The sequence below is a fragment of the Neovison vison genome, chromosome 13 (genome assembly GCF_020171115.1).
Source record: "Neovison vison isolate M4711 chromosome 13, ASM_NN_V1, whole genome shotgun sequence".
Taxonomy (NCBI): Eukaryota; Metazoa; Chordata; class Mammalia; order Carnivora; family Mustelidae; genus Neogale; species Neogale vison.
In genome coordinates, this window is record NC_058103.1 from 127,054,713 (window position 1) to 127,079,415 (window position 24,703).

General features: G+C 39.4%; 1 protein-coding gene across 3 annotated transcripts in view; it reads left to right on the forward strand.

Annotated features, from left to right (window-relative positions):
* GABRA5 (gamma-aminobutyric acid type A receptor subunit alpha5) overlaps positions 1–24,703 on the forward strand; it is an 84,722-nt gene that overhangs the window by 16,325 nt on the left and 43,694 nt on the right. For all 3 annotated transcript variants that reach the window (XM_044230944.1, XM_044230946.1, XM_044230945.1), the window contains exons 5-6: positions 1,839–1,906; positions 2,017–2,237. In XM_044230944.1, the coding sequence (XP_044086879.1) occupies positions 1,839–1,906; positions 2,017–2,237 (289 nt within the window). The remainder of the gene's footprint in view (positions 1–1,838; positions 1,907–2,016; positions 2,238–24,703) is intronic.

Here is a 24,703-nt window from a genome sequence, read left to right on the forward strand (position 1 = left end):
TCTGCTGCAGCCCACTAAACTTGGCCTCAAACTCACATCTGCTGTGATGCAGACCATTCGTTCAAGAGCTTCCTTGCCAGGAGTTTGCACTGATGGTTGTTGCAAAGGCTCTCAGTATTCTTTGTTGTCATTCCCCAGGTACAAAAAGCTGGGGGATGTGGTTTATCTGCAAACTCCCTTTTCTTCAGATAATCTACCCATTCTGCTTCACTTAGAGAGGAAACAGTTCCTCTGTGTTACTAAAGCCAGAATTACCTTATGCTAAGAAATAACGCATAATCAACTTCCTACTCTCATATTGATGCAAATCCTTTTTGCAAATCCTTTCCACAATCCATTGTTTAATGCAATTGCTCTTTATATCTTCATATATTATGTTTAATTTTTTCACTAGGACCATAATAATTGTATTTACTTTAACCCCATAGAAGTTGATAAAAATAAGTGGTGAGCAAAAGATGTTTTCAGGGTGCAATTAGAACAGCTTAATTTTGTGCTGAGTCTCATGTGCTGTCTCCAGGCGTATGCAGTGCCCTTGGCTGTAGCTGATTTAGATGTGGTGCATTTGAACTTGCTCCATTAGGTAAGTTAGAGACCCTCTAGCAACTACATTCTTAGAGGAAAAAGTTCTTTTCCATTATTGCATTTTTAACAGGGAGATTCACTTAAAGCATGAATTGCCATTCACTACATTTTGGGCAGGAAAAGTCCACAAAGCCTCCTTGACACCGTCTTACTCCACCGTCTGACTTACGCCCCTGGGCCTCTTATGTCCAGAAGCCCCTGTCTCTTTGACCACATCCACAAGGATCAAAGTATGCAGCGATCCAGTTAGTTGCTGCTATACAGTATTTTCTCCTCTACCCAGTATGTGGCACACCTCTGTGGCACAGGAACATGAGAACACTGCAGAGAGCCAAAGGGGCTGACTACTGGGGCTGGCATCTCCGTGGGCATCAAAAGTACACACATCATGCTAACGCCTGCACATACATAACTACACACCATGCACATCTATGATTACCATGCAGCGAGATGTCCAGAGAAAAAGGTCCCCCTCGTCACCGCCCCCCAGCCCCCTAGCTGTGACTCAGCAGTGCTACCAATGGCATGGCAGTATTTATAGTGAACTGTAGTATACTGTTAACGATCCCCATTCATGACCACAGGGCCTGGGTGATGCCCAGGGAGCACACACTTTTCACCCTCAATATTATTAGCTACTTTTATTGCTCTATAAATTTCAATAATTGTAACTGATACAATAGTCTGCCATGATAGAAATTTCTAAACAATTCAAAATGCAACATAAGGTGAGATGGGTCTTCTCAAGCAGTCCTGTCCCAAGCTACACTGTGGACATGTTCTCATACAGCCTTTTCCAAAACCACCCACTGCTGTAGTCTGGAGCTGACATTCTTTCAGATCTTAATCCCCTCATCAGAACTGCCTAACCCTTTTAAAAGGTGTGGGATAGCGGGTTACACAATGTTAGATTGGGAGTCCTGCTCCAGGCTTAAGGAGGAGGAAAACTAAAGCCCGCCCCAGGTCCCACAGCCACGGCCCCGTTCTTCTCTGTTCATGACTGAGCCTCACCGGGCAAGAAGTACAATGAGAGCCAACACTCTTTCCTTACACGATGGGCATTTTATTTTCCTACTGTAGTTTGGAGCAGTTTGGCTTCCTTTGGAGTTTTTTCCAAATTCAACAAACACATTATTAAAGCCCTGTGATTGCCAAGAGTGAGATTGGTTACTAGGCTAAGGACATAACGACGCTGTGATGGGCGGATCTGTGGGAGCTCCGTGCCCAGGCAAGAACCTGTGTCTGTGTTTCAGAACGAATCACTCAAGTGAGGACGGACATCTACGTCACCAGCTTCGGCCCGGTATCCGACACAGAAATGGTAGGTCCCGGTGCATGGCCCCTCCCAGACCATTCTAAATAGGCACTGAAACAACTCCCCAAAGGGCCTTCTCTACTGACAGGTCACCCGGTTGCCTTCCTTTGCGTTAGGAATATACCATAGATGTGTTTTTCCGACAAAGCTGGAAGGATGAAAGGCTTCGGTTCAAAGGGCCCATGCAGCGCCTCCCTCTCAACAATCTTCTTGCCAGCAAAATCTGGACCCCAGACACATTCTTCCACAACGGGAAAAAGTCCATCGCGCACAACATGACTACACCCAACAAGCTGTTGAGGCTGGAGGACGACGGCACGCTGCTCTACACCATGCGGTGAGTACCTGCAGCTGCGGGGAGAAGGCACAGCGCGCACACAGGGCCCAGGGCAGCCGCGCACACAGCGCGCACACAGCGCGCACACAGGGCCCAGGGCAGCCGCGCACAAATCGCGCACAAAGCGGCAGAAGTGCCTGGCCAGGGGTGCAGCGCGGGGTCCTTGCCGCCGCCTGTCCTGCCCTTGGGGGATCCTACAGCTTAATGGGTACAAAGGTTGTTTTGTGTGTGAGCACCTGCATGTTTGCGATAGTTTTTGCCTTTTCACCTGTCTGTACTGATGTCCATGCAGATTATTTCCCTGAGCTGCAGTAGGCCCGTGTGTTTGCTATCTGTACTTGTTGGCTCCAGATAGCGTCTTTGGAACAGTGACGTAGATGATGTAAGTTAGGGAAAATTTATTTTATACAAAATTTTATTTAAAAATCTTTAAGGAGAATTGTTTTTATTGAAGCTGTGCACCCTATAAATTTTTAAAAAGCCCGTTTCTCACATGTTTTGAAAACATTCCAATGCCGAGGTTAAATTTTAGTATTTCTAATTTAAAATGATCAGTAGTCATTTTTAAATTCTGAATATTCATTGCCTTCGAGTAAATCAATACATCGACTGGCAAGAAAGGCTCCTTTATAGCTTTTTAGTTTCCATGGTGGGCCTAAGTATTTAAAAAAAAATTTTTTTTTAATTAAAAAATAAAAAAGCACTAAATCTAAGTTAAATTTTTAAAAAGAAACAACATGTATTTATATAAACATTATTGGAATTTCTCTCTCCATCAAACTTACAGTTCTTTACAATAAACAATGTTTGAAAGAAATAATCATAGTGGAAATAACACTGATGCTGCATCTTCTGAGGTTCATGCCCTAACATATGTTCCGAGGAATGTTTTGACATATTGTGCCCCAAACCTATTTGACAATAGATCTCGACTTTTCTTGTAACAGCTCCATAAGGATTCTGATAAATGAGCCTATAATACACACCTCAGCATTTTGCACTATTTTTCACTCTTCTTTTCCCTACATTGATCTTGAACATGTTTTGACCATAAATGGAAACATAAATTGTGAACATCAGTGCCATGGGGCAGCCTGTTCTCCATGGAGAGAAGTATGTGGAAAAGCTACGAAATATCTCAAGTGTAGAAAATGAGTCCTTGGACATCATTCTTGTTAAAGAGAGTCAGTCTATGCAGTGAATCCAAGGGCACTTTGTTCAGCCTTGTGAACAGAGACCAGGTGTGGAGAGTCCCAGGTCTTAGAAGATGCTGGGTGGGATGAATGATTGGATGCCATTAATATGGGGACCCCATGTGAGCCTGCTGTGTGCCTTCGTTCTATTCATAGAATAAAAATACTCCTGGTCCTCACAGATTATTGACCTTGATTCACATCTGGTTTCTAACACTGAGCAAGTGTAATTAGGCCCAAGACAGTGGGATGCTTTAATCTTGGTGCATGATTGCCTGGCCAGAGCTAGGTAGGCCCCTTGTTTAGAAGGGTAAGGGATAGCAGAGGTTCCTCTTACTGAGTGTCTATATACCTGGCAACTTTACAAACAGCCTGGCCACTATGTGATATCATTTGCATTGACCAACAAAGAGAATGAGGCTCTGAGAGGTTTGGTAATCAGCCCAAGGTCACACAGCTAGTGAGAAAAGCACGGGGAATTTGAATTCAGGTATAACCAATTTTCTTGTTTAATCCACCACACTTGAAAATTGAAGGACACAGCATTACTAGACATATCCTAGCTTTTTTCTTATTCTTGTCAAATATTATGCCCAGAAGGAAGATGATGAGAACCAGAGCAGCTTGTCAGCAATAACTTTTCCTTTTTTATGCAGAGGATGTATGCTAATGATTTGCGAAGTTGATAATGAGTTTTCTCTTTCAGTCATATACATTTGGAAAGTGCACGTAGTTTCACTTGAAAGGGTTATGAACTTTATGTGCTAGAACTATAGCTATAATTTGATACCATTTTACCTACTGATGTAGCAAAGAGTGTGATAGGACGAATCACACAGCTGTTGGTGCCCCAGCTGCCCCACCCTGTCAGTGTTAGAGCCTTTCTGTTTAGCATTTGGGTCAGGCCTGTCAAGCCTTACAAAAACAATGGTATACTTAGATGTGGTAATTCCCACCTAACATCCATATTAAGGGAATAAGTAAGAATATAGACTAAGCTTTAGGTACAAAGATTTTCTATTAGTATGTTACTTGTGGTACCAATCATTTAAAGGAATCTAAAAAATTCACATTTTCCAACTAAAACAATGTTTTTACATTTTTTTTTAAAGAGAGAGTATGAATATGCGGGGGCAGGCGTGAGGAAGAGGGAAAAGGAGAGAGAGACTCTTAAGTAGGCTCCACACCCAGCAACAGAGCTTGATCTCATGACCCTGAGATCATGACCTGAGCCAAAACTAAGAGTGAGAGGCTTAACTGACTGAGCCAACAAGGCTCCCCGATTTTTATATTTTTATCCAGACCTTGGACCTAATGAAAAAGATGAAATATGAAAGTGTAGAACAAACTAGGGTTCATGTGATGCTCTGAGACAAATGTCTAATAAAATACTGTTATCAGCTTCTAAAAGTAATTCCGTAAAGATCATGGTACATGGATGGCATTTATTTGTGTAAAATCCCTTCCATGCCCCAGAGATCATTTGAAGTAACATTCAAAGATACACACAGTTCTTAAGATGGAATTCTTTAAATAGGTGATTCCAAAAAAGCCAAGGGAACATTTGTTCCTAAATGTCTGCCAGAAAGTCTTAGGTGCTTGCCTGGAAGTCATTACCAATTTTGATTCTGAAGAACTTTCAACCACCAATGGGGCATCTGCTTATAGGATGTAAAGGTAAAAATCATCAGCTGCTCAGGATAATTCCATGGAGAACAACAAACATTTCTGGTTGGGCCCTCAAGAAGAGGATACATATAGAGTACTGAACAATTTGTTGAGGATGGTCTTTAAACAAACAGAGGGATACATTTTACAGAACTGTCCCCAGAGTTGTGCTTTAAACATTAGACAGGTGGCCAGGAAACCTCAAAGGGAACCCTAACATGGCAATTTCCTGGGCCTTCCCTTGCAGAACTGGAGAAAGGGGGTACAGAGCCCAGAGCTCAACATCAGTCCATCTAGGGACCAAAGGACTTGTCCTTCTGGTCAGCCTTGCTATTTTTTTTTCCTTTTATTCCTGGGTAGAACTTGTGGTTGTCATCACATAGCGGGAGGTCCCAATTCCACACCCAGGCAAACCCATGCAGTATAGGATGACCATATCTCTCAGGGAACATGCCAAATCTGATGATCCATTTTCCTTTATGAACGTGTGAACTGGGAGACAATGCCTTCCTCTCATCTCCACATTCTCCCCATCTTCTAATAGTGCAAACTCTTGTGAGACCCACAGTGATGACCACTTTATGGCATAGTTCCCTGGTCTTTGAGCCTCTGGCAGAAAAGCAAGTCTCTCTTATTTTCTTGTGATGGAAGCCACAATAGGCAAGAAAGAATTTACTAGAAGGCAGGCTCTGCTAGGACCACATGATCCTGCCTGTCTCAGAAAACCTGAATACCATTCTATCCAAGATCACCTTGCAAAAGACCTGTAATAGAGACATCTGAGCAAATATTTTGCACTTCCTTTGGACCACTGCAAGGGTCATAGAATGCACTGTACATAGTAAAAGTACTGGACAGAGTCATGCACTGCATGCCACTCCACATTGTCACTTTCACACACTACATATTAGCCTGTGCTATTTTTATATGAAAAAGGCATTTTTTTCAACTTTGATAAACATCTTTATTATGTGTGTTTTTAAATACTACTCTGAATGCATTTAAAAATGGCAAACACATCTCTTCACTTAAAAAAAAAACATTGTTCTTTTCCTACCAATCAAATACAGAACTTTTGAATTTAGTTATTACAATTGTTTTTAAATACTTCTTCACATGAATTATGGAAGATCTATCATCTGTTCCCTGAAATAACACTCTTCTAAAAATTTCCTGCACATACACATCTCATAAGCATTTTTATTGCATGTGCTTTTGGCACTTATCTTAATAGAAATGTGTATCTTTATCATTGCTTACACCCCATTTAGATTTTCATCAGTGGAAAGCCTTGCTTTGAATTGAACTATAATGTAGTGAAAAGAGCATGGACTTTAGGGTTAGACTGATTTAAGTTCAAGTCCTGACTCTGTCACTTAGTAGTCATGAGTCCTTGGTCATTTATCTTTTAAAACCATTTTTGTTGTGTTTCTTTTCTTACTAAGCAGTATAGCTGTAGGGTCTGAGAATTTGTTTGAAAACTAGTAGTAGATACTTTGATTCCTGGAATGGCCACTGGGAGGCAGCATAGTCACATTTTTGCATAGTAATTGGCAGCATCTGTTAAAGTTAGAAGACCAGTAATTTGAAGGAAGTTATATGTATGTTATACGTGTTTGACTTGTGGATAACATATCTAAAGGAAATTATACACTTATAAGTAGAATTTTTTAACAGTGCACTGATATGTATATGTACCCCTATATATCTGTATTTACACACACATATACACACACCAATGTGTAGATAAAAATGTCTTTCATGATGCCAACAGATATGCTGGCTAAATATTGCAATATTTAAGATAATCTTTATTTTAATGACAAGGACCAAAACATGAATTAAGAATTTGTAAAACATGGAAAATCACCAAGTATGGAATACAGCTATAACACTCTGACCAAAGGGAATCAATGTTTAAAGTTTGGTGTGTATCATGTACATGTGTTTTGTGTGTATATCAGTTTATGTCTGCACACATACTCTCCTATAGCTTTTGAGTGGTCTCACTCTCTGAAAAGTTTTTTGTAAGTAGTTTTTATAATTTAAAATATATTAAAAACTCTGCCTCACCCCCCCATCATTAAACATCATTCTGAAATGTCATGGTCCATCACGTTCCATCATGTGGATATCCTGTCCTTATATAGTGTCTTAACAAAAATTCACGTCCTTTCCATTTTTCCTGTCATAAGCAACATTGCCATGCAAACTCATAATTATACCTTTGGGGTAAATTCCAATAACTGACCAAAAGGTGAGACTTCTGATATCCACTTCCAAATTGTTCTTTAGAAAAACTAGCAATTTCCTTTTCACCAGGAGTGGGAGTGGAAATCCTGTCTGTTACTTCCGTCTTCACACTTTAAATGCAAAGACGAAGATGGAGTATTGCCCATTTTTGCTACACAAGATGTTATTGGTAGCCACTGTCTAAAAGTTGACTCATCCCGAGATTTCTAGTAACATGGGCTTTCTTCTTTCCCTTTGGGAGATGACTCCCACAGGATAGCATGTGCACTGTCTTGACTAAGAAGGATCTAAATTTGGGGACATGCAACCTGACCTAGACCACACCGCCACTCTGATCTCCATTACACACACATCCACACCCTCCCTCAGTTTCCTCAGCCATCGAAAACCAAGACTTCCCCAGGACTTCTTCCCGACATCTCCTGTTCTCCATCAGTCTATTGTACCCTGACTCACCTGTGGGTCCTCTGTGTTTTGTGGCACCATGAGTAATCTCGTTTCCTGCACCTGGCACCTGGGCTGGCCTTCAAGAGGAATGTCCTACATATTTATGCAGGGAGAGTGGTAATGGAATGCATGGCACTGCCTTCTCTTAGCCTAGGCCCTCCCACTTCTCAGACCTTAGTTTGAGGGATTGAGACAGGACACCTGCAGAATTTCTTTTTAACAAACATGCTCAGTGCATAGATTTCCACCAGTTTATAAAGACTAGAGTCGATGTTTGGATAACAATTTGTATTTGTGGGATACAAATGAGGATATTTTAATGCATACTTATTGCATATTTGGTTTGAAAACATGACTGGAATAATCCTGGGTCAGTTCAATCTGGTCAGTCTGGACTTTTGGACTGTTAGGCACACATTTCATGAAGGACACTTCATCTTTTGCAAATGGGCCATCTACAGCACATTTTTGTCTTCTGAGGTCCTGACCCCACAGAGGCTGTAAGATATTCTCTACTAGCAAGAGAGAAGCCAGGCTCCTGGTCAGCTCTTCACTTTCCTGTCTAGGCAGGGACCTTCTTGGAAATGAGCCACCTACAAACTTGGGGCCATGTCTTCAAAAGGTTTCCAGGAATCTCTAGTGACTGCTCTTTGGAGGTGATGGTTGCCAAGTTCTGGGTGGAAACCTCCAGGAAGCTGCTGGCTAGGGTCTTGGTTCCAGGCCCCCCCAGCCCCAGGCCCCCAGCCTCACAAAGTTAATGTCTGAAAAGAAAGAACCATTTAAGCTGATCTGCTAATTACTTTTCAGAAACGTGTGGCCTTTATTGTGTGCTGGGTGCTCCAGAAACGTAATTTCTTAAAACCTTAAGAATTTAGTACCATCATTATGCCCATTGGCAGATGAGGAATTAGACTATCACTAGAGCCCAAATGCCATATCCATCCTCCTATATCTATTTTGATATAATATCTTATCTAAGAAGTATACAATGGGAAGCTATGCACACCTTTTTGCCAACACAGGAGAAAATAATGTCCACCAGGTGGTGCTATGCCAATTTAGGATAGAGAGCGTTTCTGACCCTGCTTCTTTACTAGATTCAAGTAAAGCACTGGTTTTACTAAAACACTTTTGGGGCAGGGAAGGGGGCACCTGCTGCATTTCTGGAGTGAGTTGCATGGAAATGAAGTTGGCATATCTGCAACAGATCTGAGGATGCTCAGAGCCAAGAAATCCATCCTTAGCCCCACACTTTCCCCAGTGTATAATCAGCTTGAAACTACCACCAAGCCACTGTGTCACCAGAGTGCTGACTTACATGTTCAAGGAGGTGCTGAAAAGTCCTTCCCTCCCTTCATCTGGAAAAAGTGAATAACCAGCTCTCCTCTTATCAGCTAGGATTATGGTCAACGAATGCTGAAATTGGTCATCTCATCTCATGCTCACTCTCTCCATGCTTTGAGTTTGAGATGATCTATAAATATTAGACAAGTGTCTTGGGTAATATTAAATTTACAGGAGTCGTTGTCTTGGTAATGTGGCCAGTGCAGTGAGGCTTTCTGTATTTTCCCTGAAAATAATGAATTTGATGTGTATGGAAAGAAAGAAAAAGTGATGCTTATGGAAAAGAAGGAAAAAAGTGGTAGAGTCCTCCACACTTAAAATATTTCCTAGGTAAGCCTGGAATCATGAGTTTTTGTTTTTGTCTTTCCTATAATCTATGTTGTTCAATACAGTAGCCTATAGACACATATAGCATGTTAAAGTTAAATCAAATTTGAGGGGCACCTGGGTGGCTTAGTTGCTTAAGCAACTGCCTTCAGCTTAGGCCATGATCCCAGGGTCCTGGAATCATACCCATATGAGGCTTCTTACTCTGCAGGGAGCCTGCTTCTCCCTCTTCCTGTGCCTGCTACTCTGCCTGCTTGTGCTCTCTCTCTCTCTCCCTGTCAAATAAAAAACAAACAAACAAACAAACCATAAACTCTCTCTTAAAAAAACAAACTGAAATTCTGTTCCTTAGTTGTATTAGCCTATGTCAAGAGGCCAGTGGCTAGTTGTGGAGTGGCTTCAGTATTGGACAGAACAGATAGAGGACATTTAGGTTATCACAGAAAGTTCCATTGCAGTCAGCCTGGTTTAAGAGAAGCAAAAACAGTTTTTAGTGGTCATCTTTATCCACTGGCCCTTATTGGCTTATGATGTGCAAAGCACCATAAGCCAATAGGAATGAATAAAAAACAGTGGTCCAAGGATGCTGGGAATCCTCAGACTTCAAAAATATTTTAAAATAGTTTAAGGATAGTTGAAGTATTTATGCTATAATCGCTTACTTACATATTTATTTTTCAGATTTTCTGAGATGTAACTGACATAATATGGTATAAGTTTAAGTGTACAACATGCTGATTTGGTACACTTATATATGGTAAAATGATTGTCACCTCCATCGGATCACATAACTACCTTTTTTTTTCTTTTTGATGAGAACATTTAATATGTACTCTCTTAGCAACTTTCAAGTATATAATACAGTATTATTAGATGTAATAATTATACTATACATCAGGTTTCCAGAACATAATCATCTTATAAGTTTACACTTTTGACCAAATCTTCCCCTTTCCCACACCTGTCAGCCTTTGGCAACCATCAACATACTCTCTATGAGTTCAGATCTTTTAGATTATGCATTTGAGTTGTATCGTATAGTGTGTCTTCTCTGACTTATAACATGTAACATAATGCCCTCAAAGTTCATTTATGATTACTGCAAGTGGCATGATTTCCATTTTTCTTATAGTTGAATAATACTCCATTCTATAAATATACCACATTGTCTTTATCCATTCATCCATAGCAGAGCACCTGGATAGCTGCCAAGTTTCTTGACTATTGTGAATAATGCTGCACTGAATATGGGAATGCTGATGTCTCCTTGAGATCTTAGTTTTATTTCCTTTGGCTATATACTGAGAAGTGTGGTTATGGGATCATATGGTAGTTCTATTTTTTTATTTTTTTTTGAGAAACCTCTATACTGTTTCCATAGTGGCTGTACCAATTTGCATTCCCACTAACAGTTCACAAGAGTTCACTTTTCTCTACATCCTTGTCAACAGTTTTTATCTCTTATCTTTCTGATAATAGGCCATCCTGACAGGTTTATTTACTATAGTCCACTTCTTAATTTTTGCTTTTGTTGCTGGTGCTGTTTGTTGCCAAAATATCGTTGCCAAGACCAGTGCCAAGGAGCTTTTCCCATGTGTTTTCTTCTAGGAGTTTTATGGTTTCAGGTCTTATGTTTAAGCCTTTAATCCATTTCAAGTTATTTTTTGTGAGCGATATAAGATGGGTTCCAATTTCATTTGTCTACATGTAGTTGCCCATTTTTCCCAACACAATTGAAGAGACTATTCTTTTCCCAATGAGCTTGTTTAACTCCTTTGTCAAACGTTAGTTGATTGTATATATGAGGATTTCTTTCTGGGCTCTTGATTCTGTTCCATTGGTCTATGTGTTTATATTTAAGTAAGTATAGCCTAGTGCTTTGATTACGGCAGCTTCACAATATAGTTGAAATCTGGAAGCGTGATCCTCTAGCTCTGTTCTTCTTTCTAAGGACAGCTTTGGCTGTTTAGAGTCTTTGGTGGTTCCATAGGAATTTTAGGATTGTTTTATCTACTTCTGTGAACAAGTCCATTAGAATTCTGGTAGGGATTACACTGAACATATAGATGGCTTTCAGTAATATGGACATTTTAACATGGTTGATTCTTCTGATCCATGAACACAGGATTTGTGTTTGTTCGTATTTTCTTCATTCAATTTCTTTCACCAAAGTCATGTAGTTTTCATCTTTAACATCCTTAGTTAAATTCATTTTTAAGTCTTCTATTGTTATTTCATTTTCAAATGCCTCATTGTTAGTGTAGCGAAACACAGCTAATTTCTGCGTGTTGGTGTGGTATTCTGCAATTTTGTTAATTATGACAGTTTCTTGGTTGAGTCTTTAAGATTCTGTCTATATAAGATCCTATAATCGGCAAACAAAGAGGACTTATACTTATTTATTTCCAATTTGGATACCTTTTATTTCTTTTTCTTCACTGATTGCTCTGGCCAGCACTCCAGTACTATGTTAGAATAGGAGAGGTGAGAATGATCTTAGAGGAAAAACTTACAAACTTCCACCATTGAGTATAATGGTAGCTGTGGTCTTGTCATATGACTTCTTTATGTTATGTTTCTTTTTTTTTTTTAAAGATTTTATTTATTTATTTGACAAACAGAGATCACAAGTAGGCAAGGGAGGCAGGCAGCAGAGAGAGAGGAGGAAGCAGGCTCCCCGCTGAGCAGGGAGCCCGATGCGGGGTTCAATCCCAGGACCCTGGGATCATGACCTGAGCGAAGGCAGAGGCTTAACCCACTGAGCCACCCAGGCGCCCCTGTTATGTTTCTTTTATACCAAATTTGTTTTTACCATGAAATGTTTGTTGTAGTTTATCAGATAGTTTTTTGCATCTCTTGAGTTGATCATATGATTTTTATCTTTATTATCCTATTAATTTGGTGTTTCATATTTATTGATTTGTGTATATTGAAAAATCCTTGAATCCCAGAAGTAAATCCTGCTTGATCATGGTGTGTGGACCTTCTTTTTCTAGTTTTTATTTAAATTCTAGTTAGTTAACATATGGTGTTATAGTAGTTTCAGGTGTACAATATAGTGATTCAGCACTTCCATACATCACCCAGTGCTCATCACAAGGGCTGTCCTTAATCCCCATCACCTATTTAACCCATTTCCCCACCACACTCCCCTCTGGTAACCATCAGTTTGTTCTCTATAGTTAAGAATCTGTTTCTTGGTTTGCCTCTCTCTTTTTTTACTCCTATACTCCTTTGTTTTGTTTGCTAAATTCCACAGTAGTGAAATCATGTAGTATTGTCTTTCTCTGACTGACAGTTTTCTTCGCATAATACTCTCTAGCTCCATCCATGTCAGTACAAAAGACAGGATTTGATTATTTTTAATGGCTGAGTGATATCTCTGTGGGGGTGTGTGTGTGTCCATAATTTGGCTATTGTAGATAATGCTTCTGTAAACATCAGGGTGCATGTATCCCTTTGAATAAGTGGTTTTGTGTTTTGGGGGTAAATATCCAGTAGTGCAATTGCTGGATGGTAAGATAGTTCTATTTTTAACTTTTTGAGGAAACTCCATAGTGTTTTCCAGGGTGGGTGAACCAGTTTGCATTCCTACCCACAGTGCAGGAGGGTTCCCCTTTCTCCACATCCTCACCAACACCTGTTGTCTCTTGTGTTGCGGAGTTTGGTCATTCTGACAAGTGTGAGGTGGTATCTTGTTGTGGTTTCGATTTGTATTTTCCTGATGATCAGTGATGTTGGGCATCTTTCATGTATCTGTTCGCCATCTGATTGTCTTCCTTGGAGAAATGTCTTTTCCTTCCTTCGGTTCATTTTTAATCGGATTATTCATTTTTAGGTGTTAAATTTTGTAAGTTCTTTACATATTTTGGATGCTAACTCATATGTCATTTGCAAGTATCTTCTCTTATAATATAGGTTATCTTTTAGTTTTATTGATCGTTTCTTTTGCTCTGCAGAAGGTTTTCATTTTGATGTAGTCCAAGTAGTTTATTTTTGCTTTTGTTTCCCTTGCCTTAGGAGACATATCTAGAAAGAAGTTGCCCTGGCTCATGTCAGAGAAGTTAGTGCCTGTGTTCCATTCTAGGATTTTTATGGTTCTGAAACTATAAATCATGTGAGACCTGAGTCTCACATTTAGGTCTTTGATCCATTTTGAATTTATTTGTGTATATGGTGTAAGAAAGTGGTCCACTTTGTTCTTTTGCATGTTGCTGTTTTGTTTTCTCAACACAATTTGTTGAACAGACAGTCGTTTTCACATTGAATATTTTTTCCTACTTTTTTAAAGATTAATTGGCCATATAATCATAGGCTTATTTCTGGGTTTTCTATTTTATTCTAATGACCTATATGTCTATTTTTGTGCTAGTATCATCTTGTTTTGATTGCTACAGGTTTGTAACATAACTTGAAGTCTGGAATTGTGATGCCTCCAGCTTTGCTTTTCTTTTTCAAGATTGCTTTGGCTATTTGGGATCTTTTGTGGTTCCATACCATGGTTCTTTTAATATAGTGTTGAGTTGAACTTATTAATGTTTTGTTGTGAATTTTTGCATCTGTATTCATCAGGGACATATATCTGCTCTTTTCCTTTTTTATGGTGCCATTGTCCGGCCTTGCTATCAGGGTAATGCTGGCCTTGTAAGGTGAATTTTGGATTGTTCTCTCCTCTTCATTTTTTTGGAAGAGTTTGAGAAGGATCGGTGCTTCTTCTTCTTTTAATGTTGTCAGATTTCACCACTGAAACCATCAGGTCCTGGACTTTTCTTTTTTTGGAGGTTTTGATTCCTGATTCATTCTCCTCACACATTATTCATCTGTTTAGATTTTCTTTCTTTCTGAGTATAGATTCTTAGCCTCTTTGGTTAGGTTTATTCCTAGGTATCTTATGGCTATGCTTGTGCATAGCCCAAAGGGCTAGCTGCAGATCCTGGGCTCCAGTGGGGGACACAGTGGGGAGGGACTTAGGTAGCTGGCATCAGTGACTGTGAATACCAGTGGGGCAAAAGCTGGCAGAATCCGCAGGGGTTCCATGGTTCCAGGGGCTAGCCATTGGTTTCTTTGATAATAAAATCTGCTGGGTTTGTCCGCAGAGCAGATTACTGTGAACTGCTCTTGCTCCTACTGGGTGGCTGCTACTGGCAGTCCCTGTGTTTGTTCTCTGTTCTTCACCACCGCTGTCTCATTGTCAGTCTTAGTTGGGTCGAAGTGAAGCGGGAACTTAAGGTGGTGCCTTGAAAGGCCTGGAAAGTGTCCTCCTGGCTCTGAGTAATGATAGTTTGAGGGGTGGAATGATGGAACCAAGCAAAGTTGTCTTCCTTTCCTTTCTTCTGTGTGGTTATCTGCAGGCTTTTGTTCCATTGTGTCACTAGAGTTTCTTAAGTGGACTTCAGTTCTCTAATAGAGCTGTTTTTGTTCGTGGATAGCTGATTATTGATCTTTATGAGGTTATAGATGCTGGGCTCTCCTAAGTTGTCATTTTGGTTTTGTTACGTCCCTACAGTCTTTCAATTGGGGTGATTTTTTTTTAAAGCATTTTAAAAGTATGAATAACCAAATAGACTATAAATATTTTAATAGACTTCTAATAATGAAATAGTAAAGAGTGCTAATCTAATTTTTATTATTGAAATTATTTTTGTTTAAAATTGAACCTACCTTTTTTCCATAATGCTGTAGGCAATTTTAATAAGGTCAATAAATATACACTATTAAATGTAAGCCTAGGAAATGTTGTTTCTGTTAGCATTGAGATACAGAAGAAAAAGAACATGGGAGAATAATAGGAGGGGACTTTCAGGCTGAAAGTAAGGCCAGAATGGCTTCTTTAAGTCACTTTGCATTTGTGGCTAGAAGGATGCAGCAGCATTGGGTGGGTAAGAAAAAGGGTGTGCATAGACATGCAGAGCTCAGTATTTTAAGGAAACGGCAGGAGGTTAATGTGGGGAGTGAGGTCCACTTTAATGTATTGGGGACCTCTCTTGTGTTTTAAGCTTAGGAGTCTGCTGCCTTGTGAAAAAAATATGGCTTAAAGAACTCGGGCTTCCAAGTGGCATCAAGGAGCCTTGCTTGCTTTATCTAGGTAGGAGATGAAGACAACTCTGCCAGAGGCAGAAGCCATGGGGGGAAAATGGACAGGGTCATTTTGGAGGGAGAACTGACAGGATTTGCTGATAGAACTGAAATGGGGTGGTCTCTGAGAAGTGTGCAAAGTCATTCCCAGATCTGTCTTGCAGAAGTTGTGCTATTCCTCAAGGTAATGATTTGAAGGAAGGAATGAATGGAAACACTTGGAAGGGCACCAGGGTTTCTTGAGAAGGTAAGAGAAAGGTTAAATTTTGTTTTAAATAGCTTGAACTTGTGTAGTCTCTGAGACTGGTTAGTGATGATATGTAGTGCAGACAAAATGCAACCAAATTAGATGTTTATGTTTGGCTCTCAGCATTTTACTAAAGACTTTTCCTGAGTGTGGGGCAGCAGAGAGCAAGCCATGGGCACCAGGCAGTCAGCGCACTGGTGCTCAGACTTGGCGGGATGGCAGACAACATGAACCTTTCCTTCAGGGCTCTGGGTCGTGTCCATGCACTGGTGTTTACCTGCATTGGGTGCCCTGTCAGGCCCAAGCATACAAGCTATGCTTTGCTTACCTAAATAACCGAAATTTTCAAACGCTTCTGAAGGACGTACACCTCTCCCTGCTCTACATTCTTGGTGCAGCTGAGGTAGTGAAAACATCCTTACAGAAGATGTCAGTGCTGAACTTGGAGCAATGTGTGAGCACATGTGTGTTGAGGGGCGGGAGTAAGAGGATAGGCCTTAATCTTCTGATTGAAAGTATATTATTAAACAGGGAGAGGAGAGTCAAGACAGATCTGTTTGGACAGATCTCCCTGAGTGTTAATTTAAATAACTAAGCAGTGACCCTAGGAGCTGACCCATAGTCTGACTGCTTCCTTGTCTTCACTCAATCCTTCACTTAACCATCATTTTCTCTCTACTTGCTGTATCCCTTCACCAGCGCAAAAAAACCCGCATTGAACACCAGCTGTAGAATCTGGATGGCACCGAGATGGAAGCTGTCAGATTTGGGAATACAGCAGTGAGTGAGGGGAGGCCTGGCTTTTATAAGTGGGAGAGGAAGGAGGAAGGGGTTCACAGAAGTCATATCTGAGCTAAGTCTTGAGGAGGTGCGGCAGTTGGGAAGGAGGTGTGGAGTTGCAGGGGTGTCCCAGATATAGGGACAAACATGTTCAAAGTTTCAGTTGAAAGTATCAGTTGAAAAGTGTATTCTGCAGCAGGAATAATACCTAAGTGATGGACAGACACTGATTCAGAGGATCCCTGTATTCAGAGCAGTTCCTTTTGCTGTGGGCTGTGGGAAGTTTTAGGGCAAGGATCAGAAGAACATAGGCCACATAGGCCACACATCTACATTTCTACTCAGATATCTGTCTGTGGAGTGGGAGGACTCACTGTTTTCATTTAACAGGAGGGGACATTATGAGGTCAGAGGCCACATCAAAGCCACCAGGTGAGAAAGTCCTGCCCTACACAGCAGGGGGCAGGAGGTCTGGACCCCTGGCCTGGGAACTGCCATGAACAGCAGCTACACCATTCACTTGGGAAGAAAAAATCAAAATAAAAAACCTTCTGGAAGGGATCCATGTCTCCATGTAATAACTAGGATTCTGTCTGAATACTCGGACTACTTAAAGAGAGACTAGCCATGTGCCTCGAGCATAAACCTTGTTCATCAGACCCGCTGGCAGGGATCTGGCTCTGTACTTCACCAGATGCTATCATCTCTTGGTCTCAGGTCCCATCAGGCAGATTAGAACGGTCACTGTAGCATCTTCTCAAGCTGGGGAAATCACCAATGAGATGGTGCAGGCAAGGCTCCTAGCACAGCACCTCCCTGGACTCCAGCCTCACACAGGAGGTCTTCTGTCCACACCCCCATCCTATGCGTGACAGTATGTGTTTTCTCATAGCTTTGGACTGTTGCACTTTCTTTGTCTTCTGTTTACAATAAGTGATCCAAGGTAGCCAAGGATCTTCTCCTAGTCACATCCAGATTCCCTCATTTTCCCTTCTTCTCCATCTCTTGGCCTCCAGAACACTGAGGCACTAAAGCATTTGTTGTCCTTCACGGCATGAGCCTTTGTTTTCCTGTAATCTTCACTCTCCAACAACGTTCCTTTCCTCACTCACTAGGAAGGATGATAAACTGTGCTATTCATGGCCACTCAAGGTGTGTTTCCTGCTCTCTCGAATGGAGGTTAGACATCTATTTTGCCCTGTTTTGTGCATGATTGAACTAAGACTTGGCCACGTGGACCTAGAGAAAATAGGGTTCTTGTAGTGTTTTGTCTTCTGTATCACTCTTGGGTTTCTTTGAAAATTCATCTGCTTCTGTGGGTCCAACTACTCTCTGTCTACCTATATGCTTTAAGACATAGTCAAGCCCTGATTAATGGCCTACAGGACACCTCCTCATGCACATTCCACCAATGTTTGAAACTCATTCCAGTGTTCTCAAATAGTGACTGCTTCCCTAGTTCTTTGTTAACCAGCTGGTTTTGAATATCACTGCCTGCTTTTTAATTATTTCTCTACTGTACTGCGCGGGCCCTTCTGGGGGCCACCTTCTACTCAGCTAGCATGGTGCAAAGTAGTCATCACCACTTGTAGGACTAACTGTGTCCTGGGGACATAACTAACCCACGGAGGGGCTTTTTACTGCTTTTTAAAAATTACACTGCTAAAAATAATGCACCATTTCTATGTTGATGACCCTTTACTGAGTAGCCTTGAACTCAGTAATTTGAAGAGTAGTGAGAGAAACCTGAAACCTTACCTGATTCACAGAAACTCAGAAACTCCAGATAGTCTAGAATATTTGTCTGGTTTTGTGGGAGTGATAGACTGTCAAAATGAGTTACTGTGCATTCCACATATAAGTGAAATTATATGGTATTTGTCTTTTTCTAATTTGTCTTATTTCACTTAGCACAGTGCCCTCTGGGTCTATCTATGTTGGCACAAATGGCAAGAATTCATTGTTATTTTGTGACTAATTAATATTCCATACACACACACATCAATATTCTTTATCACTAAAAAACAAAACAAAACAATAAGAAAACAGAAACAAATCTAAACACAGAGAACAAACTGGTGGTTGCCAGAGGGGAGGTGGTTGAGGGGATGAATGAAATAGATAAAGAGGATTAAGGAGCACAAACTTCCAGTCGTAGAATACATGAATCAAGGAGATGAAAAGTACAGTATAGGGAATAAAGTCAACAATATGATAACTTTTTATGCTAACAAATGGTAACCACCACATTCATACATTTCATAATGTATAGAATTGTTTAATTATGATATACACTTGAAACTAATAAAATACTGTATGTCAACTACACTTCAGTAAAATAAAGAGGTCACCAAAGTAGAATCTAGAGCATTTTGAAATGTGAAGTGTAAAGAAGAGATTGAGAGCAATGACCCTGAGTGGCAATTCTAGATGGATAGTCAGTGTCAAGTCTCTGAGTATGGAAAAGGAAATCCCCTCTGCTCAGTGAATAAAGGACAACAGAAAACTCAGTGCAAGTCGTTGTGTTTTGGAGGATGCAGGCTGCCACTCTGATGTGGCTGCCCTTAGATCAATCTTCTTAGCCTCACTTAGTACATTAAGTGTCTGTGCCCCCACCTGCTGCAACACCATGCTTTCTATTAGCTCTCCTAAAGAAGGATGTGGTGTCATTATTTGAAACATTCTGGGTCTTAAAACATGTCAAATAACATTCTAAAACCAGCTGAAATGTCCCATTCATCATCTTTAACATTCAGAAATCTGGAAGAAGGGATTCAGGAATTGAAAATAGCTCCAGCTCACTACTTGCATGCCCTAAGACCTCTTTGTAAGTTCAGTGGACTATTGTTTTTCTGTTCTTTATATAATTTATCTTGTCTTTAATATTTCTTTCCTTCAATTAGTTTTAGGTTTAATTTGCTTTTCTTTTTCTAGTTTCTTAATATATGAAATGAGATTGTTTCCTCTTTTTTAATGTAGACATTTTATAGCTCTGAATTTCAACCTAGGGACTGTTTTTGTTGCATCCCAAAAGTTTTGGTATGCTGTGTTTTTCATTTCCGTTCATTTCAATGTTATTTTCTGATTTCTCTTGTGATTTAGATTTATTTGTTACTTAGTAATGTGTTTATGAAGTTTTCACTTTTCCTTCTGTTGCTGATTTTTTATTTTATTCCACTGTGGTCAGAGGAAATACTCTGTATTATTTCAATATTTTTAAATTTATTGAAACTTGTTTTGTGGCTGAACACATGGTTTATTCTAGATAACATTTCATGTGCCCTTAAAAAAATGTATATTCTCCTGTTGTTGGATGGAGTGTTCTGTATATGGCTGCTTGGTCTGGTTTGTTTATAGTGTCTTCTCTTTAAGTCCTCTATTTTCTGACTAATATTATGTCCAGTTTGTCTAACCATTATTGAAAGTGAAGTATTGAAGTGGGTTCATGTATGTATATAATTTCTCTATGTTATGATACATTGAACATTTTATCATTATTAGTGTCCTTTTAACAAATTTTGTCTTACATTCTCTTTGGTTTGAATAGAATGTCTTCTTCTATCTTTTCACTTTCAACTTCTTGGGTTTTGGGAACTAACATGAATCTGCTATAGACAGTATAATTCATATTTCTTTATTGATTCTATCAGTCTCTTCCTGTTAATTGAAGTTTTTATTCCATTTATATTTAATGTAATTACTGACAAGAAAAGACTTGGCCTTTTTTTTTCTATTTGCTTTCTATTTGTTTTACTTTGTTTTTGCTTCTTAATTTTTCTATTAGTATCTTCTTTTGTGTTCAGTTGATTTTTTTTCCTAGTGTACCATTTCAATTCCATCTCATTTCTCTTACTGTATATATTTTAGTTACTTTCTCATTGGTTACTCTGGGTATTTAAATTAACATCTAAATTCATGAAAATCAAATTTGAATTAATACCAACTTAGTTTTAGTGGTATCCCAAAACCTTGCTTGCATAGCTCTGTTCCCTTATTGTTAATTGTAAAAAATTACATCTTTTTCCATAGTGTAGCTACTAATGTAAATTAATAATTCTCGTCTTATGCATTTGTCTTTTAAATAATATAGAATAAGAGAGGGGTTATAAACCAAAATATAATACTGGTATTTATATTTATGTATGTTGTTAAAATCTGGAAGAGTTCCACAAAAATTAAAACTCTCAGTCTTTGCAGAAGTTCTAGATGTGTTGGGGTGCTCCTTCAGTGCTTAGCCAGGCAGTTTACAACTTCCATAGCTTTCATTCCCTGCATTTGAAGGGCCCTTAGCTCAGCTGGAAGTGAGAACTCAGTCTTCTCAGGTCTTTTCTGAGCATGCATCCAGCCCTGGGCATGCACATATTTTTCTAGATTATCTGGAAGATGTAGAGTTTTTAACCCTTACTTCCCCAAGTATCCCTTTCCCTAGCCTCTCCTTCCTAGACTTTTCAGTGTCTGTTGCTTGTCCCAACTGTATACATTGCCCCATGGCTGTGGTGAATATATTTGTGTTTAAATGTTTTAAACAAATGGTCCTTTAGAGGACCCCTTAGCCTTGGAAAACTATGAGTCAGTTGAAATGAAAGCATACCCTGAGTCAGTCCTTCAGGGACCTTGAAGGACCTTCAGGGATCCTTGAAGGGACCTTCAGCAAACTGCAGCAGGATGTGGGCTACCATTTTCAAGGTCACTGCAGAGCTAGAGAATGGGGGCTGATAGCATTAAGTTCAAATGCCACAGAGCTTGCTCACTGAAATTCAGGTATTCATTTTCTTCACTAAGCATTCTCCTGGCTATCGTAGGTTCTTTATTAGATTCCAGTTTTCTAAAGAAAAGAAAAAAAGATAATGCTGACAGTTTTTGTCTGCTTATTCATTGTTTTGTGGATGTTCCCTAAATCACCACTTTTGCTGATGTCACCTTTACTTCTCCCCAGGTATTTTTAAGGCATCTATTATGTGTCAAGTTTTGCATTATATATTTGTATTCAGGGCTTAAAACAGCAGTGTAAAATAAGCTTTATAATCCCCTTTAGTGGATAGTTTGGGTACAGGAATGTTGAGTAACACAGCAAGTACACAGAGCCTGATATGAGAGTTCAAGTGGGGTCTCTTTAATTCTACTACCTCTTTTCTCTGCTTTCTCATATGTTACAGTATTGGTTGCCTTATGATTAAAGACATACTTGAATTTCATTTTGAGAAAGGAACTTCTTTGTATATTTGTGCTATTCCTTTTTTTGCAGTGTTTTTTTTTTTAATTGTTCAGGCTTATTTATTTTCCACATTTGATCTAATAATAATTATTGCTGGGCATGTGAATACATATAGAAAGAACCAAGATGCCCTTCAACGGATAAATGGATAAGGAAGATGTGGTCCATATACACTATGGAGTATTATGCCTCCATCAGAAAGGATGAACTTTTGTAGCAACATGGACGGGACTGGAAGAGATTATGCTGAGTGAAATAAGTCAAGCAGAGAGAGTCAATTATCATATGGTTTCACTTATTTGTGGAGCATAACCAATAGCATGGAGGACAAGGGGCGTTAGAGAGGAGAAGGGAATTTGGGTAAATTGGAAGGGGAGGTGAACCATGAGAGACTATGGACTCTGAAAAACAATCTGAGGGGTTTGAAGTGGCGGGGGGGTGGGAGGTTGGGGTACCAGGTGGTGGGTATTATAGAGGGCACGGCTTGCATGGAGCACTGGGTGTGGTGAGAAAATAATGAATACTGTTTTTCTGAAAATAAATAAATTGGAAAAAAAATTTAAAGAAAATATTTCCACTACCAGGTTAATCATTACAGTGCCTTCCTGAGAAACAGGAGTATTAAGAATAGATACAGCCATGTAAATCAAAATAGATCAATAAAGTTTGTGTTCCCTTTTGATAAAAATATGCTAAATTTGAAAAATTATCACACATACACTAGTTTTCTCAACATAAGTAAGAATTGCTGGCATCTTCTTCCCAATAGCGGAAGAGGAATACTAAGTTCAAAGAGAATTTTTAGCACAGCATAATTCCAATGGTTGGTCTCATGTACATTCTTCTTACAGTAAGAGTACAAAATGAATAAATTAGCCCACAACTAACTAATGAAATCTGTAACTCAAGCTTGAAGTAAGTTGTAGAATGTGTCTCTGTTGCTAAAAAGAAGATATTTATTATGTTAAAACAGTTTTTAAGGTGTGAAACTCTACAATTGTATAAATCAGAACATTCATCATTTTAGTATATTCTTATTTCAAATTTCATATAGTTTCCTAATTTCTGCTTTTTACAAGGTTTTCTTTCACTAAATTTAAATTCTGTTATATTTTATGAAGGTCACCGCACACTCTATTCTTTTAGTTCTTCATTGGATACTCCCCATTCCCATACCTCACTAACCCCTGATGATCTCATCTCTTCGTGATCTCAGGCAGAACCCCTGCCTGTGATTTGGGTAGGGCCAGGGTTAGTGCTATGGTGAAGATCCCTTAGAAGGTTGGCTAACCAGGACAAGCACAATGGTCAGGACCTGAAAGCAGCTAGGCTTGCAGTTTTGATCTGGACCAAACACAATTGCAGATCTACAATCATCACAAAAGGGAGCAGTACACACATTACAGTTAATAAAAAGTCAAAGGAATGGATGAGCCTGGCAATGACCTTTGGATTCCAGCATACACAGTTCCCAACTTGACAATGTTTAGATTCAAAAAGTTCAGTTTTTACATATTTGACTGAGTTTTAAAATACATTTTTCCTCAAAACATTATTATAAGTTGTAATTAGATTCCCAAGAACTGGTAGTTCCTAACTAACCAATAGTATGCATGGTATATCGTGTTAGTGATTGTTCATAACAAGTAAATGCAAGCAAATGAATGTTGCATTCTTTTATTTCATGAAAAAGTTTGCAGTTTTTTTCCTGAATGCAGGCATACAAGGGAGAAAGCTCCAGTCGGGTAGGATTTTAGCAAGAGGAAGGTATCAAAGGGAAATTTCTGAAGGAGAAACAGGGCTATATGTATTCCTAACACTAGTAAATTTATGTAATTTATATTAAATATAATATATTACATATTTTATTAATAATAATGCCAATTCTCTGTAACTGAATACATGAATAAACTTCTCTGCATTTGTCAATCTAGAGGTGAGTCAAATATAAGAAGAGGAGGCCTGTACTCCTCAGATCTGGGCTTGCTTTCAGCCACCCCCTCACAGTAGAAGAGATCCTCCTTGAATGCAGTGTGACTCTCCAGGTCCATCAACAGTGTGGATGTGACTTGCTATAGAGCAAGGAGAACTTTCCAGCAGCATTCCTCCTAGAGGGTTGAAGAATCCCTTCACAACGCCGTGCAGGTGGGAATAAGCCAGAGGCAGCACAATGAGGCTACAATAAGAAAGGAAGCTACCTGCAGGAATGCCAGGTGAACAGAATCAGCGTCACTCTATCTCAAAACCCTGCAGCCTTTCAGATGGGAGCAGCTGGGGTAAATAGAAAGTTATCTCCATTAAGCATTCATCTGTTCTTTACAAGGAATCATAGGGCTAGAAACGTATCATTACCCAATGAAGCCTTATTTCTTTCATAACACCAATCATTAGATGCTGTGTTAATACTTAATTCTGAGTCCCCAAATAAATTTCTTATATTGCCTGAGAGTCACTGTAGCATCTTTCAGAGAGGTTGTGTTTCCATTGAGTGACTCTAGCTGAGGCATGATGTACAGCTCACAAACTGACGAAGGCAGGACACTTTGCACAAGATGCTATTTCATTAGCAAGGTCTGAATTTTCACAGTAGCTAACACTTTGTGAGCTATTTATAAATTGGCTAATATTTCTTTCAAATTTCTTTCTTAACTTTGGAAAATGATTTCAAAATACAGATGGGGCTCCTATTCAGCACACTAAAAACTGGCCATTTGACTTGTAATACTATTTTTTAAGGGAAATTACTGTATTAGTTTTCCATTGCTGCTGTAACAAATTACCATGAACTTAGTGACTTAAGACAACATACATTTATTGTTCACTGCTCAGGAGACTAGAAAACATTTGGCAAGATTGTGTCTCTTTCAAATTCTCTAGAGAAAACTATTTCCTTGCCTTTTCCAGCTTCTACAGGATG